This window comes from Anopheles coluzzii, chromosome 2, assembly GCF_943734685.1.
Source record: "Anopheles coluzzii chromosome 2, AcolN3, whole genome shotgun sequence".
Lineage (NCBI taxonomy): Eukaryota > Metazoa > Arthropoda > Insecta > Diptera > Culicidae > Anopheles > Anopheles coluzzii.
Window position 1 is genome coordinate 109627658 of NC_064670.1, and position 16412 is coordinate 109644069.

Sequence of the window (16412 nt, forward strand, 5' to 3'; positions counted from 1 at the left end):
TTGATGACAAACGTTTCTCACCCTAAGTGTAAACAACAGGGAAGCTGTTTGAAAATTACTTTTTTGTTGCTTCTCAGTTACGTGTTTAATGTATGTGCCACCAGCACAACCTTCGCTATCTTGACGTAGATAAAAAATCAATTAAACTTAAATCTTTTGACATAAAAAGTGAAGACCATTTTACGTTTTGTTTTTCATCTACAGCTTTCAGCTAAATTCTACACTTCTGTTTGCTCTTAGATTAGACCGAGAGAAAAACAGCAAATAATTTCCTCAGCCCAAAAACCACTCAGACGATGACAGGGCAGCAAAAGGGGCATCCTCTTTTTGCTAGAAATAAATACAAACCCCCATGCAATACCACTACTTCCCGGTTCACGTACTCATCATCGAGCCGTTTTCGCACCAGTCAGCACTTTTAATGCGTCGCTAAAGACGTCAGCAGCGTCAGGTGGATAAGGCCCCATTCCTCTCCATCTCAGCCAGTCGAAAGAGGGGTCACATTGAGCACGGGGAATCGTCATTCTCACGAAACTCTCCGTTCGTGAACCTTACCGGTATCATCTCTGGGGTTGGCGGTAATTGGGGGGTACCAAATCAAACAAACCGACCGAAAAAAAAGACGAAGAAACATACAATACCGAATAAACGGCAACATCATGTTGAGTGGGTTTTTCGCTTTATCGTTTTTTTTTGTATGTGCCGTAACTCGATACAAAAAAAAACATAACGAAGCAACAGCTCACATGTTTGGCATTGACTCGCGAACTTGCCCCATGTGCTCATCTACGACCGGCACCAAACTCACGCAATATTGCACAGAAGGCAGCCAAAAACGACCGAACAAAAAACACCATCCAATCGAACGATCGTTTCGGCTGTCGTCTCTTTTTCATTCACCCGCCACACACACCAACAGCAGCGGTACATATAGATTAATGTTGTGCCGTGCCGAGGTCACATTCACGGTTCAATATCTTCTTTTCCGTTACGGTAGTGAGGATGCCGCACAGAACCGAGTTCCCAAAAACGCGCCGCATTGACTAACGTCGACCCGAAACTAATCAAACGAACCCTTACCCTGTACCTCACCGTAGCCACTGAAGAATCGTATGCGAAGTTTCGCACGTTTCGGCATACGATCTCGGCTTGGGATTTTTGGTCGATCAACAGTAATGATGTGCTATGATGTAGTTTGAAGTGTGAGGGTTGAAGGGGTGCATGAAGCTTGGTGGATCCGGTCTTTGCTACCGGCACAAATCATACACGGAATCACGGTGATCGATTTTCGAACAAAAAAAAAAAAGAAGAGAAGCAAAAATAACAACCCACAAGTAACGAGGAAGTCAATTTGCCGAGCAGCGGTGATTAATGTGTGTGAACAAGTTTATAACTTCATTTTGTTCATGCGCTTGGGGGAGTTATTTTTTTGTTTTATTAGTGCACGGCGACGCACAGCTCACTCTAATTAGAATCCGGCAGCCAAAAACCATTAAGCTTAATTGCATAGAAGGACGAGAAATATTATTTAAATTGAATTTTCGGAATTATTGGGCACGATGTTACATGGGAAGCATGCGGTTCTGCTATGATGAGCGGGGCAGATTTATTGGTGAAGCAGTTTGGCTAATTGAAAAACGAGAATCGTATACCAATGATGATATTCTCAGGCCAATAGTTTTAATTATTTTTGAAAACTGAGTGATACACATTAATTTAAAGTCATTTTTAATAATAGAAATTAATACTAATAATGCAAATAGTTATTCTAGTTATTCAAACGTTAAACTTCTTCTAGCAATACAGCTCCTTTTGCAACAATCGACCAACAGAGGCAGCGTTGCATTGTGTGCTCTCCTTCCATTTCCTCCCGGTGCTACTTTACTCTACTTTAGAGCATTTCGCACCGGGGTTTGCAATGTTTGTGCAACTGCAATTGTTGCGGTGCTCGAATCAAACTCGCTTAGGTTCGGCTTTTGTAACTGTCTCCGAATCGGTCTGGATCGAATGAGAACGAGAGCAGCAAGAAAGGCAACGGCAACAGTCCCTGGCTCCAGCGATTCTTGGGCTCGTCGCTTAATTGGCCGTTGCAATTGTTCATGGTTTGTGCGGAGTTTCCTTCTCCCGCTTTCATCTGCACCGGGCGATTAGATTCGGTGCAAAGGGAAAAGGGAAAGGAAGACAGATAGACGTAAAAAAACAAAAACAAACAACAAAACAGAAGAATTACATTTTTTGTCCCGCTTCCCGATCGAGCTCGTACCGATTGATGGCCGACTGTTGTTTCGTACGGATTGCTTGATATTATTTTTTCCACGCCAAATGACTTGTTGCAACAAACTGGAAACATGTACAGGAACAAGTAAAACAAGCTCTGAAGGCAGAAGTTGAAGCGCAAATGAAATGAAAGCAAAGTGTATAAAAAATCATGAAAATTCCGATAGACATGGCAAGATGAAGGCACAGAATTGCGGGTTGTCTGGAGATTAAGCACACTTCACACCGCAAACACACACACAAGGTTAAAACAGGGCAAGCGAAACTACATCGCACCACAGAATAAAACGGGAAACTCATAAAATGGGACGATGGGGGAAGAAAAAAACACTCACAGCTAATTGTGCAAACGAGTAGAATGGGTTCAGTTTGCAAAAAAGGCGTAATAATGTATCCATCTTCTAGACTCAATCTATCAATGCTCTCTTCGACCTCAACAACAGCAGTCTAACGAGGCGTAGACAATAAGATGAAAGGGTTTTGTGCAACATGACCACCCAGCAGCGCATCCGTGGGGGTTTTGTGCGATCATTATACAATCAGCCGGAGTTCACTGATCCTATTTGACCATCATCCACTGGGAGGAAAGCATTACCAGTAGCCAAGTGGAACTGATACAATAGCCCGGGCGGGCAAACTACTATTAGCTGGATTGGCTGTTTGTACTGAGTTTTCGTTTGCGAATGAGGTTCGCACGCCTGCGGATAGGATGGGCTGCTGGGCTGCACTACACTCTACACGGCGGCCAATCATCATCCCGTGCATCATGGGGTAAGGTCGGTTGCAAAAAGGGTGCTCATTACCGTGGTGGCAGTGGCCGATTGCAGAATCGATGGTTTGCTAATCGGGGTGCGATGGTCGAAAAAAAACGGGGGCACCGATCGGTTTAAACCAACGAGGTTTGATTGTTTTTTTTGGGGCGCGCAGCTTTAGTTGATTCAATTTGGCGGATTGTTCCAAATAGAAGGATTGAAGTTACGTTCACGCTTTTTCATGAAATATAGTAAACCTTCAGTAAACACAATATTCTTTCTAATATCAGCTAAAACACTGAAAAAACTAAAAATATACAGTATCATACTAAACACTTTATGAGCCATTTGAGACAGTTTAGTTGCTTGATCTTATTCTGATCTTGAACTTAGCCTACCAATAGATAACAAATTAACGTTCCAGGCTCTTTTTGATAATACGTTATCTAAAGCTCTTCGTCTATTCGATTTAGTTATACGTGTTACTAAGAAATACATAGACCTTTTCTGCTTAAAAGTTCTGAACTGCGATTGTTCGTCCTACTAATGAATATGCTTGTATTGTATCACCGAGCAACAATATAGAATAGATAGGATCGAACCTATGCAACGAAAATTTACACGTAACCTACTTTACCGTCCGTATTGTCTCCTGCCCTTCTTATAGAACTAGGTGTGTACTCTTTGGTCTAGAATCTTTAGACGATAGACGTGAAACATTTCAATGTCTCTTATTACATACAGTCAATGTGTGGTTCCATTGATGCACCCTTTCTGCTCCCTTGCCCAAAGTTAATTTCTCTTTCTAGACCAATTAGACCCAGGTCTATATTAGATGCAAGATTATCTTCTACAGTGTTAGGCTCTCGGGACGCACTGTATAGCGTGATTAGATGTTATAATGCTTTAGGTAACAGAGCAGATTTTCATAATAACTTAGAAGAATTGACGATTATTGGATGTAGCACTTTTTCCCCAGCATAAATTAGTTTTTGGCAGGATAGAAACAAAGAATTAGTTTTAAGTATCGTTATGTAGGCTCGTTGAAGCCAGATGTCTTCATTAAATATGAATACGAATGCTAATGAGCTCATAGAGTCTAGACAATAGACAACTTATATATTAGAACTAACATCAAACCAGCAACATAAAACGCTAAACAAATTAAACAAATTCTATCAAATAATAAAACCTTCTATTTGCTTCAAAACAACCCCATGTTTATTTCCGATTGCTTACAAAGATTAGATCAACCGTACCTTTTTTGATCTCGACAGCAATTTTATCACTCCAAAACCGAATTGAACGATACGTTTCGAGCAATAAATATCTTCATCAACAAGTATCGAATCACAAAAACCTCATATTCTGTCCAAGAAAGGACCCCCAGTAATGAAGTTGTGTTTGTGCGCGCCAGTAACAATATCATAACCAGCCTGACGTATCGCGCGTTGCTCGTACGCAGCAGACAACACACGTTGTCTGTCTATCGGCTGCTATAGAGCCCCCTACACACACACGCCTCAGCTCGCGGGTCAGGGGGCAGCCTTAACCGCAACGGAACTGGAACGCACAGTCCTTGACAAGTTTTCGTATCGATTCTAACCCCCTCGAGCGTTAGACGGTCGCCGGTAGGTCGCGTCTACGATCGGCAACACAAACTCACACCGAGCGACGATGGCAAGTGTGTGTCTTTGTGTGGCTGGTGCGCCAACGGAACAGGTTATAATTTATGCAAACGTTCGCACAAATATGGCCAAACCGGCGGGCGACAATGGTGCGTACTGTTTGGGACGTTGTCGGGTGTGTGTAAAGTGTGTTTAGCTGTTTCGTTAACGATCGTTAACAAACTCGCGGCCGGGGTAGGAACACGCAAATGCTGAGTGTATGAAGCCAACGAGTTTGTTCAACCGAGTGTGTTCGAGAATCATTTACAATAGATGTTTTTTTTGTGAAACTTTTTTGACAAGCTTGAATTAAATTTCCTTCCGCTTTGTTATTGCTTTGTTTGCAACAATATCCGACTGCCATCGAGTCCGAAACATGCCGGGGCAACAGCACGCAATCAAGCTTAATCGATTATTGATTGTACGAATGGGTATGCTTTTTATGCTTTTATACAGCAAAAAAAAACCCAACGCACCACACGGACAGACGCCCACCAAAATCAAACCAATTTGGCAGCCCTTCCTCATTCCTTTGAGTACGTGCGCGCGCGCTCACACACGTTAATTAAACGTAAGCGCATCATACTGACACACACACACACACACGCACTGGCGGGCGGGTGGTCGGACGCAAATAATCACACCGTGAAGTGTACCGCCACTGCCTGGTTTTCAGTGAAAGTTTTCGGCTGACCGTTTTTGACGTTTCGAGCGGAAACAGAAAACTTGCGCGAAAGTGAAAGCGACGAACCCCCTTCGCAGCAAAAGGGAATGCGCGTAGGACACCGGTCCGGTATGCCGTAGCTGAAGCGATCCTTCCTTCTCAACTGTTCTAACCGGTTGGCGTTGTTGTTGTTGTTGTTGGGAGCAAGTAGTAACACAACACCCTGCTGCGGAGATGGTCCTCGGGCTATTACTAACAGCAGTGGCAGCAGCAACCACCCCGAAAGACCCCAGCCTTCCGACGACAAAACACAGAATCGAAGGACAACCGGGTCCGGGTCGGCTGCTCTAACGGTGCTACGCAAATATTCCAACCTAGCGATGAATGTTTATGATTATTTGCTGGTTGTTGAATGCCGCTAGAACGAGAGAGGAAAAGGCGAGAGGGCAAGGGACACACACTGTGTGGGTGTTTTTGTTTGCCAGCATGTCGCGCGCGGTTCGGAGGTGATCGCTTCTCCACGTCCGTTAGGTACCGTCGTCTAAGGTGGGATCGTGAAGGTCAGTCGCTCAGGTGGGCAAAGCGTTACAACTGCGCAAAGGGAGAGGAGGAACTTGAATGGATTTGTTATTGAAACCGATTGGGGGGTTGTTTTAAGAACAAATGAGCAGTTTGTGTGTAGTGTGCAGGGCATTGAATACAAAATAATAAAAACATTCAAATTGATCTGTCAAGTGCAGTGGAATGAATGGAGAAAAATAATAACATGTAGATCAAGATCAGTGGCTGTGAAATGTATGAAAGGAATACAACAAACAAGCAGTGAAAATAACTACAAACTATTTACAGATTTTAGATATATTATTTTGAGATCTTCTCTTGTTTAGTTATTATTCATTTTTAAGTGGAGCGTTAGATTGTAGTTCATTGAATTAATTTTTAATTGAGGAAATCTAACAAACAATGAAATAAACATTTTACATCTTTTAACAACCCATTCTGTAGTAATTCATCATATTGGCCCAACTATTCCAACTAAGAGTTGAAGAGCTACAATATTAACACCCACAATTCATACATGACAACTTGCAGCGCTGCCAGAAAAGTTGATTTTTGTACAACTGTGAATTGTACAACAAAATTCAAAATTTGACATCGAGACAGGCCGTTGTAGGTTAGATTGTAGCTTTTTAAATTTTGTTGTAAAGTCGCTTAAGAAGCTCATACAACTAATTTATTAATGGCAGATAAATTATAAAATGTTATTTATTCTTTAGTCATCGTGCTACACTTAAGCATGTATTATAACGACTGTCATTGATTCATTTACAATCAAAATATAAAAAAATGTTTCGTTTACCCTTATTTTGTAGTACATTATTTTACACTTAGTGAATACATTTGCCATTTCAACTATAGTAAAATCATAATATATTATTAATATCATGCTTCTTATACTTATCTTCCTTTTACTGAATAAAATCCATAGTTGATAACAACGCTTCTAAACCAATCACTCTAAAAAAGCATAAAGCCATCAAGCACATGCAATTTACTAATTAGTTTTTGTTTGCTGCACATTATGTTGTCAACTATCGCTGACGAACTTCAACTTTGAGTCGAGTTTGGCTTTCCAACGACAAAAAGTGACCCAAATGCTTTTTACAACTCTAACGACTTCTATGCCACCGAACAAGCGACGAACCGCACTCGACCACTGTTGGTGCAAAAATTAATCTTAACCAATTCTGGCTCAAGGTAAGTGAAAATTGTCAAATTTTTGTTTGTAGTTGTTCACAACATTTTCATGATGATAGTAACGCAAATGAAATCAGACGAAAAAAGTTCAGTTCAGTTTCGGTCAGCTCACTGGAGCGTAAAATCGTAATTTGCTATCGGAACTCCCGCACCGGTCTAAAATACCATAATTCAGTGCATTCGTACAGGGCAGGAATTGGTTTGCGTGTGTTTTTTCCTCTTCCTTACAAAACCAACTGCACTGCACACGCCATGGGGCGCAAAAGAAGGTGAATGCACCCGGTCGCAAAGTGCACCGGATATTCGATACCGCAAAACGTGATACGGCTCATATTGCGGCATTTCTTCGGTACCGTGGTTGGCGGTTTTGCACGAGTGCCCCGCCGAATAGGCAAACGCTCGCGCCGGAATCGGTGTGATCGTATGGCATGCCCGTGGTGACAAAACGGTTTCATTGCATGATTTTGCAACCCTTGTAGAGGAGAAAGAGAGAGAGAGCAGGAGAGCCAAAGTGAGCAAAAACCGCGGTCCCTTAGATGGTAACTAAGTTCTCACATCGCACATCTGTCCATCTGATGGTGATGGCGATGACAAGAACCAGTTCGTTCAACCGTCTCTAGGGCCCTCCCCGCCGCCTCCCCTTTCTGCATTGCAGAATAGAGAAGCAGCAAGGGGCGAAGGAAAGCCAATGAGAAGGAAAGCAAGCGCGCCATCCGAAACCCTTCGCCGCCGTTCCGAGGGAGTAATTTAGTAAAATGTGTTTTCCACGGCACGGGGGATCACGGACCACGGGTACAGAAGAACCGTTCGAGAAGCAACGGTACCCATTCGCGCGATGAAGCGCACATTGACTTATTGCCGATCGTATCGCGGGCTCGTTGCGACGATGCGACCATCCGCGATGATGACGCAGGCCCAACAAAGAGCAAATGAGTTATTGGCCCCCAGAAGGAGAGATACTTTGCTTAAGCGACGTGTGTGTGTGTGTGAAATGGTTTCGTTCGTTCCTTCCATGGTTCCTTCCATGGCCCATACCGTGCAATCTAGGGGAGAAGTTCTATCCCCGCGGAACGGGGGAAAGGTCCCCATTCTCGGCAGGGGACGCTCATCCCGTTATCTTTCGGTCGAAAGGAATTGGATCCGGAGCCGCAGGGCTTGTTGTGCCGATCCCAGCCAGTCTTTTGTCACCGTCGGCCGTTGATCTGCTTTTAATGGGTGTGCAATCAAGGGATGGATCTGTCTGTATCGGTCTGCAGACGGTGGTTTAAGCGAAGGCTTTTTTCCAGAAGATAGCAGAAACAAAGCAGCTAATGATTATTTCATTAGCCTCGTGCTCAAAGGAAATGCTTTATATTTTCTTCTCACTCAAATTTATAGCTCTTTTATTTGCTATATTTTATTATTAATTTATTATGTTTCCTCCAGTGCGAAATGAAGAATGAAGCTCAACTGCATAATCCAAACCAGACTTTGGTAAATGAGTTGATCGAAAGCAAACTTTGCTTCCTAAGGTCACAAATCTTAACATCTGATAGTTTCTTGATTTAGGTAATGCATGTAATAAATTGCAATTATCTACATGGTCTTTAGTGCTGCTAAAGCAACTTAATAATTATCCTTAATTATTTAATAAACCTAACCTAACAAGAACTGGCATCAAGACGATTCAAAAGAGCTTTGAAGATTTTGAAAAGAATCTGTAGATTGATTTAAATCAATATACTCAGGTGCAGTTAAAACTTTAAGGCAACAAAGGTTCATTAGAGCTATACTGTGTTTAAATATACTTTACTCATTCTGAAGATCATGTGTTGCAAGATTATAGATTCCCAAACAATCCCATCTTTTGAGTTATGTTTAAACCAATTTTGGCCCATTATTGGAAATGTCTTCGATCATCCTTAAACCAATTATGTTGAAATTAGCCGCCTGTTGTGAATATTCGATGTTTCTTGAAAATAGAGTCTAGTATAAATACTGCCAATCGTGCCAATATACACATAAGCCCTTGATTTACATGCTTTTGCTCACCTCATGCTGAACCAAATTTCCATTTCAATCTCATTAATTCCACTCCACCGACTCCAGCTTCGCACGCTTGGCGCTTTTCCAATGCGTTATTTCTTTCGCCATCTTCCATCCCAGCTTACCGATGACACTCAAGAGGATGCACTTTCAGTTCTGGCTGTATGTGAACTAGATCTCCCAGCTAAAGCCGACCCGCAACCCGCAAGAGCAAAAAAACAAAATCCCCTCCGAAAGTGTGTTACAGTTCGGTTTGCATCCCTCCCTTCCCCGACATTGCCTCTCCCACTCGATCGCCCTTTTCGAAAGTGGCACTAGACATTCGGATCCGAGCAAAAGCAGGTCACATTCAAATTTTACGACACACTCGAGCCAAACGTCCGTCCGGCGCCCGGAATGGTGTTTGGTGGTTTCAGCTGGTGGATCCGTAGCATCGAAAAGCATCGTTCCATAGAGAGCATGCGCGCATGGAAGTGAGCTGCACAAAAAAAAAAACGAAACAGAACCACACGCGCTACTCCCCGCCATTTTCCCATTCAACACAGCCACAAAGTCAGCCGGTAGAGTGCATGGAGTGTTTTTTTCTTTTGCTTTACTTTTTCGGTTCCCATCTTGAACGAACAAACCGCAACGCCGTTGGTCGCGCCAACCTGCCGCTCACGAACGGATCACCACGGATACAAATGCACGGTCGGTGCTTGCGAAATTGGTGACCGTGGTGCAGACGCGCGACGATCATTGCTTTAATTAATACCCTCCTAAGTGCTGCGCGTACTCAATAATTCACTCACCATTTAAATGTGCTCCGACGGTGCTACTGCTGCTGCTGCTTTGTTGCTGTACCGCATCGAGCTGCGTGGAAAGCTCCGGCTCCGGGATGGCCGTCGGTGTCGGTTTGGGGGATTTTCCACCGCCATAGCTTTTCGCCGTCACCTCCGGCGGGGGGACGGAGGAGGAGGAACTGACGAGATACGGCTCGTCGTGGGTGGTGGGTGTCGCACCGACGGGACCACCCGGCCTGCCGCACACCAGGACCAGGAGCAGCAGCAGGACGAGTGGCCGCGCGGCCTTCCCGCGAGAGTCACCCATGGCGCCGTTCCAACGTTGCCGGTGCACCGTGGCTGTGTGGATGGTACGGCACCTGCTCTCGCATCTATCACCGGTGGGTGGCAGAATGGTGCTAAAGTTGAGGCAGGGGTTAGGGGGGGTTGAGGGGGTCTTATCACACACGCACACCGGACACTTGCAATCGCTATTTTTATCACCTTTTCTTTTGGTTTCGAGCTGATGGTAGGGACACAGATTGATCTTTAATAGGATAAAACACACAAACACTATCACGACATTCTTCCCGAATCGTCACTCACTGTGCAGCTGCTGTGATGTTTTATGATGATTTCTCTTCAATGACGAGTATGCTTGTATCGATGCAGTATAGTCCAGTGGGTTTAAAGACACCTGGAAAGAAAGATAAGCGTATAGGTCAGTTATATTTAAACATTATTCTTATAAGCTTTTATAAGCTTATTTGATTATTTGTCATTTAGTGTCTTGCATAGGTTCGCTGGGACATTTGGTTATAACATAGACATATATTTTATCTACAAACTGAGCTACATCGTTATCAATGAAGAAACGTGTGACGATTGGGGTTTGAGCTGGTTTATACTAATGTTAGAGTCAAAATATCCAGTCATAAAAAATCAGTTTTTCTAGCTTGTAGGGAGAGCCTGATGTTCCCGCTGATTAACTTCGCGACAAAAGTAGCCTGTAGTGTCTGACGTCTGGGCCGGTCTGGTGGTACAGTCGTCAACTTATACAACTTAGACAGCATGCCCGTCATGGGTTCACGCCCCGAATAGACCGTGCTCCCATACGTAGTACTGACTATCCTGCTATGGTAACAAACAGTCACTGAAAGCCAAGCTCATTTCACCACTGGGTACAGGCAGGCTTTGACCGGCAACGGTTGTTGTGCCAAAGAAGAAGAAGAAGAATGTCTTACGTCTATGCTCTAAGGTGTTTGCAGACCAAAAAATCATGCACCGTGACAAGTAATCTAACTTTTCAGATGACGTCCCTTGTAGTCGGTGTATTGCTATTCTGGAGAATCGTTGTTTTGTATGCTTTTTATCCTGAAGCTGTCCACACGTCACAGTATGGGGAGAAAAGAACTGAATTATTCTCTAGGAAGGATCGTGCCAATGCAGAATATAATACTATGAAATATTTATTTATTTATTTAGATTCACATTATTACGGCTTCGGTCGTATTTTCAACACATTTAGTCTCGACCGAACTATCAAATATATTGAATCTTTTATCTCAAGGTTTTGCCTTATTATCAATCCAATCGTAAATCCTAACATCCTAAGGTTTTTGTGATTTTAATTGGAACATGAGTTTAAAGCAATTAAGGATTAGAAGCTCCAAATTCGTTAAAATATGTCCAATATGTATTATGTTTGAAAGAAAATTAGAAAATTCTAGAAAAATTCTAGAAAAATCTGTAAGAAATGGAGATAAAAACCTAGATAAACTTAAACCCCAAAGAAACCCAAAGAAATTCCAAGAAATACATACAATTGTAGGAAAACTCAGAAGACCACCGCTTCGAAAGAACATTCTACTCTTAACTAATGCCCGCCCTTTCATTCCGTTTGTCCCCAAAACCCCTTTCGGAATTCCCCTTTGGCCCTAGCAACGCTTCCGAAAGTGGCTAATCAATCCGACATCGATACCAAAAAGGGCACACACACACACTTCAGGGCACGCGATCAACACGAGACACTGTGCAAAAAACAAAACCCTGCAATTCCTTCCACGGCAAAGAAGGTCGGCTTCGGCCGAGTTCTTTGTGCGTGTGTGCAGCCAGTGCAGCCAGTGCGAAAAAAGGGGCCACCTCGGGTGATGTAAAACGGCATGCCGCTCTAAACAAACGGGCATATCGGTCATCAGTCAGTTGCGTTAGACACGGTCTAGCACGGTGCGTTACCTTTTTGTTGTTGCCCCGCTGCCTCCATGCCCGCAAAACGCATACATATTTGCCAGCCTTGGTGTGATGGGGTGGGTTTTTTTGGGGTGGGAGATACGCACCTGCTCGCATACGCACACATTCGTGCGGTGCATTGGGTCAGCACTAAACCTACTCGCTGCATTGAGGTTACGCAGGAGGCGGTAAAGGGTGGGGCAGCTGGTTAAATATGCCAACGGTTAGTTCTGCACTGTAAGCACACTCACACACACTCACACAAATGCATGGGGCCGTGGCATAGCCGTTATGCAAGCGAGTGCATCGACGGGGCCGGCATACCGTGATTGCATTTGCGCGAGATCGCATTCAACCTAGTCGATGATAGTGAGGAAAAAATGCAACGATTAGTTTCACGCCACTCGGCCCGAGGACTGAGGCACTGCGCGTTTTTACGGGACGGCACACCGAACCAGAGGAATTTTGGCCAACGGTTGCCAGCGGAGTGGGAAGGTTGCTTTGTCGTCGGGCTTTTTCGCTGCATTTTCAAGACATTTCAATGCTGATAACGGAGCGTACAATGCAGTTTGTTATTTTGTTAGCTCAAAACATGTCTACGTCATACACGCCATTCTTCTCACCGAAGAATAACAACAACGCTCGGAACAAACAATCTACCTCACGCTTAGGGTAAACATCCTTCACCGCCCGTGCCGATTGAGCGAGCTGGCGGGACAGGTTGATAAATGTGCTAAAAGAATGCCGTTCTCTGTTGTGTGCCTAGGTGACTTCAACAGATCAACCACACCCAAGTGTCGCTCGTTGAATGACGGTTCTGTCTCGCCATTTTCCACCCCTTGCCAGCGTGTGCCTATTTAGTGGGCCTAATTTATTCACAATAATTCCCGACAGCTCTGTCAGCGAGGAGTAAGCTGAGCGAACCAACCAAAACAACAACAACAGCGTGCCATTGTGTCGTAACCACTTTCACGAAGACGGAGGTACCCGTGTGGACCTGTGGCTTACTGAAAATTGCCCCAAAACATACGGCACCGATCTATGGCTACATGTTTATGATCGACTTCTAATGAGCTCCAGTTATGGTAACTGAGATCTTCGCCGACGGCTTCGGAATGGGGTTTATGGCGTTTGGCGATGTTTTAGTTCAATATTTATAGCTTTGCTGCAGGCTAGAAGCGCTGTTGATAAAGCCCAAACCCACGGCTGATTGCATCATGACGGTATGGCGTTTCGTTCAGGCCTTTTTTCAGATTTGATGGAAAAAGGTGGACAACGGACAAGCAACGAAAATGTTTGTTTCTTTTCAACGAACTTCCGTCAGCAATTTCTGGCCTGAGAGAGGAGGAAGGGTTGCATTTTTGATGTTTTTTTCAAAAATGGCAACAAAACAAACTGTGTAGCTGTGTTGGGTACGTTTAAAAATGTTTTATAACCTTTACGTTTAACACTACCTTTCGCCATGTTACATCAAAAACGGCTGACAGTTGCTGGGGTATTAAACATTTATGAACTGATTTCTGAAATTCTAATAATTGCATTGTTAAGGCACACACCGTCGCGATATGGTAACATGTGTTCGCTATATTTTATTACTTTTTTTTTGTAAACTCATTCCTCATCGAATAAAGATAGAGCCGAACGGACCAGCAAACCGAAGAGTAGCAACAAAACGGCTCGCAAAAATCGCAACTCTGTTTACTTATTGCTTTTTTTTTAATCAGAAGCACGACATTGTCTTTCATGACCGAGGCGATGAGTCAATGTGCGTTGGCAGTTATGCAATACAATGAGCCAAATTTCCGAACGATTTTACTGTTACCGTGTCCTTTTTTATAGCGCTGTTTGCCAAAAGACCAAAAACAACACGTTACGCGAAACGTTTGCCCAAAAGGTTCGTCGCTTGCTGTAACGCAAACAGTCTTTTGTGATGTGGCCAACGATAGGTGGATAATTTCCGCCTTTTCCACTGTTTTTAGCTAGCGGGCCGTTGTCAACAGTGTGTGTGTGTGTGTGTGTGTGTGTGTGTGTGTGTGTGTGTGTGTGTTTCGGTATGTGTTTGCCTGTGTGCCTTAATGCAATTGCCTTTCAAGCGCAGCTGCTGCACCGATTTTCCGAAACCATTTTTCTTTCAGCCCGCCCGTGAAACGATGCTACTTTCTCCTTGCGGACCGTGGAGGAGAAATTCGTACACTGTACTGCCGCGCTGGCATACAGGGCAGGAGCAAGAGGAAAGGGGCATTTTTCCGTTTTCGGCTCTATTTCCCCGCTTCCGCTGCGTGAAAATCGAGCACCGGTACCAGTGGGCAATGGCAGTGAGCCGTGAGCACACCCGAAAGCCATGCCGCCGCACGTGCTGGTACATTAACCGTCAACGGCTTTGATCTGAATCGATGTGATGATTAAGTTGTTTTTTTTTTGTTTAATGTAAACGCGATGGAAACGATAGCAAAGTCGCTTGTAGCTTGGTCGGAAGTTGGGAATGCGAAAATCGATCGCCTGTGCTTTGTTTCAAATTGGGTGAATTTAGGTTGAGAAACAGTGAAAAGAACGGCTACAAAAATGCAATTAAAATGTAAGCAATCTGGTTTGAGATGACGTGTTTAGCAGCATCTTGATGAATACACAAAACATACGTTTATATCGAATTAAGATTTCTCTTTAATAAATAGTCACGTCAGGGTAGACAAATACCACAAAAATGCCTCTAAAACACCGTTTTAAGTTTTTTGACATTCATTCCTATATCCAGCAAATGAATGAAACATTTCTTATTATGCTCGATGCCATTATTGATTCTTCCCAACACGCACATTATATCGCTCACCCATCAAGCTATGGAAAGCAATACCCTATCGCATACCACACTAATACTCCGCACTAATAATCTCACCTCATTCACTGTCTACACGATCGTATTTGCTTTGACGTGGAAGAAAAAAATCAATTACCCTTAAAAAAAACCGCCTCGAGAGGATCGCTCGACAGTGCGTCAACAGGACCGTCCTTCGGCGGTGTGGCAATTTTGCCTTCGAACCAATCAATGCTGTCCTCAGATCATTGCGTACGCCGATCCATCCACCCCGGCATCCTTTAAGCACACGAGCGGTGGTGAAAGATGCCTCAACGATCTGCCGTTGCTGCCGGTGATCTTGTTTTCGAGCGCCGAGCACTCAGCGATGCCTTTAATCGGTCGGTCCTTCACTTCCTCGCGGTGCCCCGAGTGGCCCTTTACCTTACCCCAAAAGTGAGTCGGGGTGAGTGAGGGGTGAACGAAAACGAATACAGCAAAAAAAATGGAAAGAAAGAAGCACACGCACTGCACACTTGCAGAGCGTATAATTCACTTTAATGGTTCTTCGGACGTGTTCTCAGCGCAACACACCAGAAGCTACACGATTGCGTTTTGGTGCGCCTGACACGATGAGAGCACCTTCTCGAAATAAGAGCAATAATTTGCTGCGGGCCACTGTGCGAATGTGGCGGCGATGTGGCAAGCGTGCTTCTAAACTACAAAACCTTCTACCGTTGGTCAGTCGAGGGAATAGGCCGAATGCTTTGCGCAATCGACTCACACGCCGCGGATCATCTGCTTTGGCCGGTCCGATCGGTCGACCGAACGGGTTCCATCGCCACGCATCGAAAGTGACTTATTTATGGTGCCTTGGATCGGTGCAGGGAATGTACGCGTGTGTTTGAGCGTTCACTCTTTGCTCGTGGAACAGAAAGGGGTGAAAGATTTATAGGCTAGAATAGACGTTTTAATCAATTAGCCGTCCGGGAGGGAGCGACAAGAAGCTGGCTTAAGGTGTGCAGATCGATATCTGGCAGGGTGTTGAGTGAATGAAAATGAAGCAGGATCTTGGTCCGCTGTTTGATGATGATGATGGCAGGCAATAAATTGGAAAGAAAATCTACAATTTCCTGACAAAATTAAGCTTGCAAAAAAAAAACTTCTTTATTACATGGCTTAAAACCAGGATTCTAACCAAAACTGCTAAACTACTGTTAATGAACAGATAATTATATTCATCTTTTAACGCAAGGAAATAACAAACTTATATTTAGGAATCATTGTATTCTAGTTCGCTCTTTGCATCCTTCTAAATTGTAATGAATGTACTCGTTGATCGTTGACTTTATACGATCAGTTTGGTTTAAGAGCTTATAACTTAAGCCAGAGATGTCAAACTGGTGGCCCGCGAGGTCTTTTGGTTTGGCCAGCGACCGCTTGAGCTAAAAATTATTTGTTGAAGCATTTCTGCTTCTATATTACATG

At 43.9% G+C, this 16412-nt stretch overlaps 1 protein-coding gene across 1 annotated transcript in view; it reads right to left on the minus strand.

Annotated features, from left to right (window-relative positions):
* LOC120949332 (mucin-5AC) overlaps nt 1–10410 on the minus strand; it is a 60425-nt gene extending 50015 nt beyond the window's left edge. Inside the window, exon 1 of the mRNA XM_049605632.1 lies at nt 9935–10410. Within this exon, the coding sequence (XP_049461589.1) occupies nt 9935–10232 (298 nt within the window). The 5' untranslated portion in view covers nt 10233–10410. The remainder of the gene's footprint in view (nt 1–9934) is intronic.
* Nucleotides 10411–16412: the final 6002 nt, after the last annotated feature.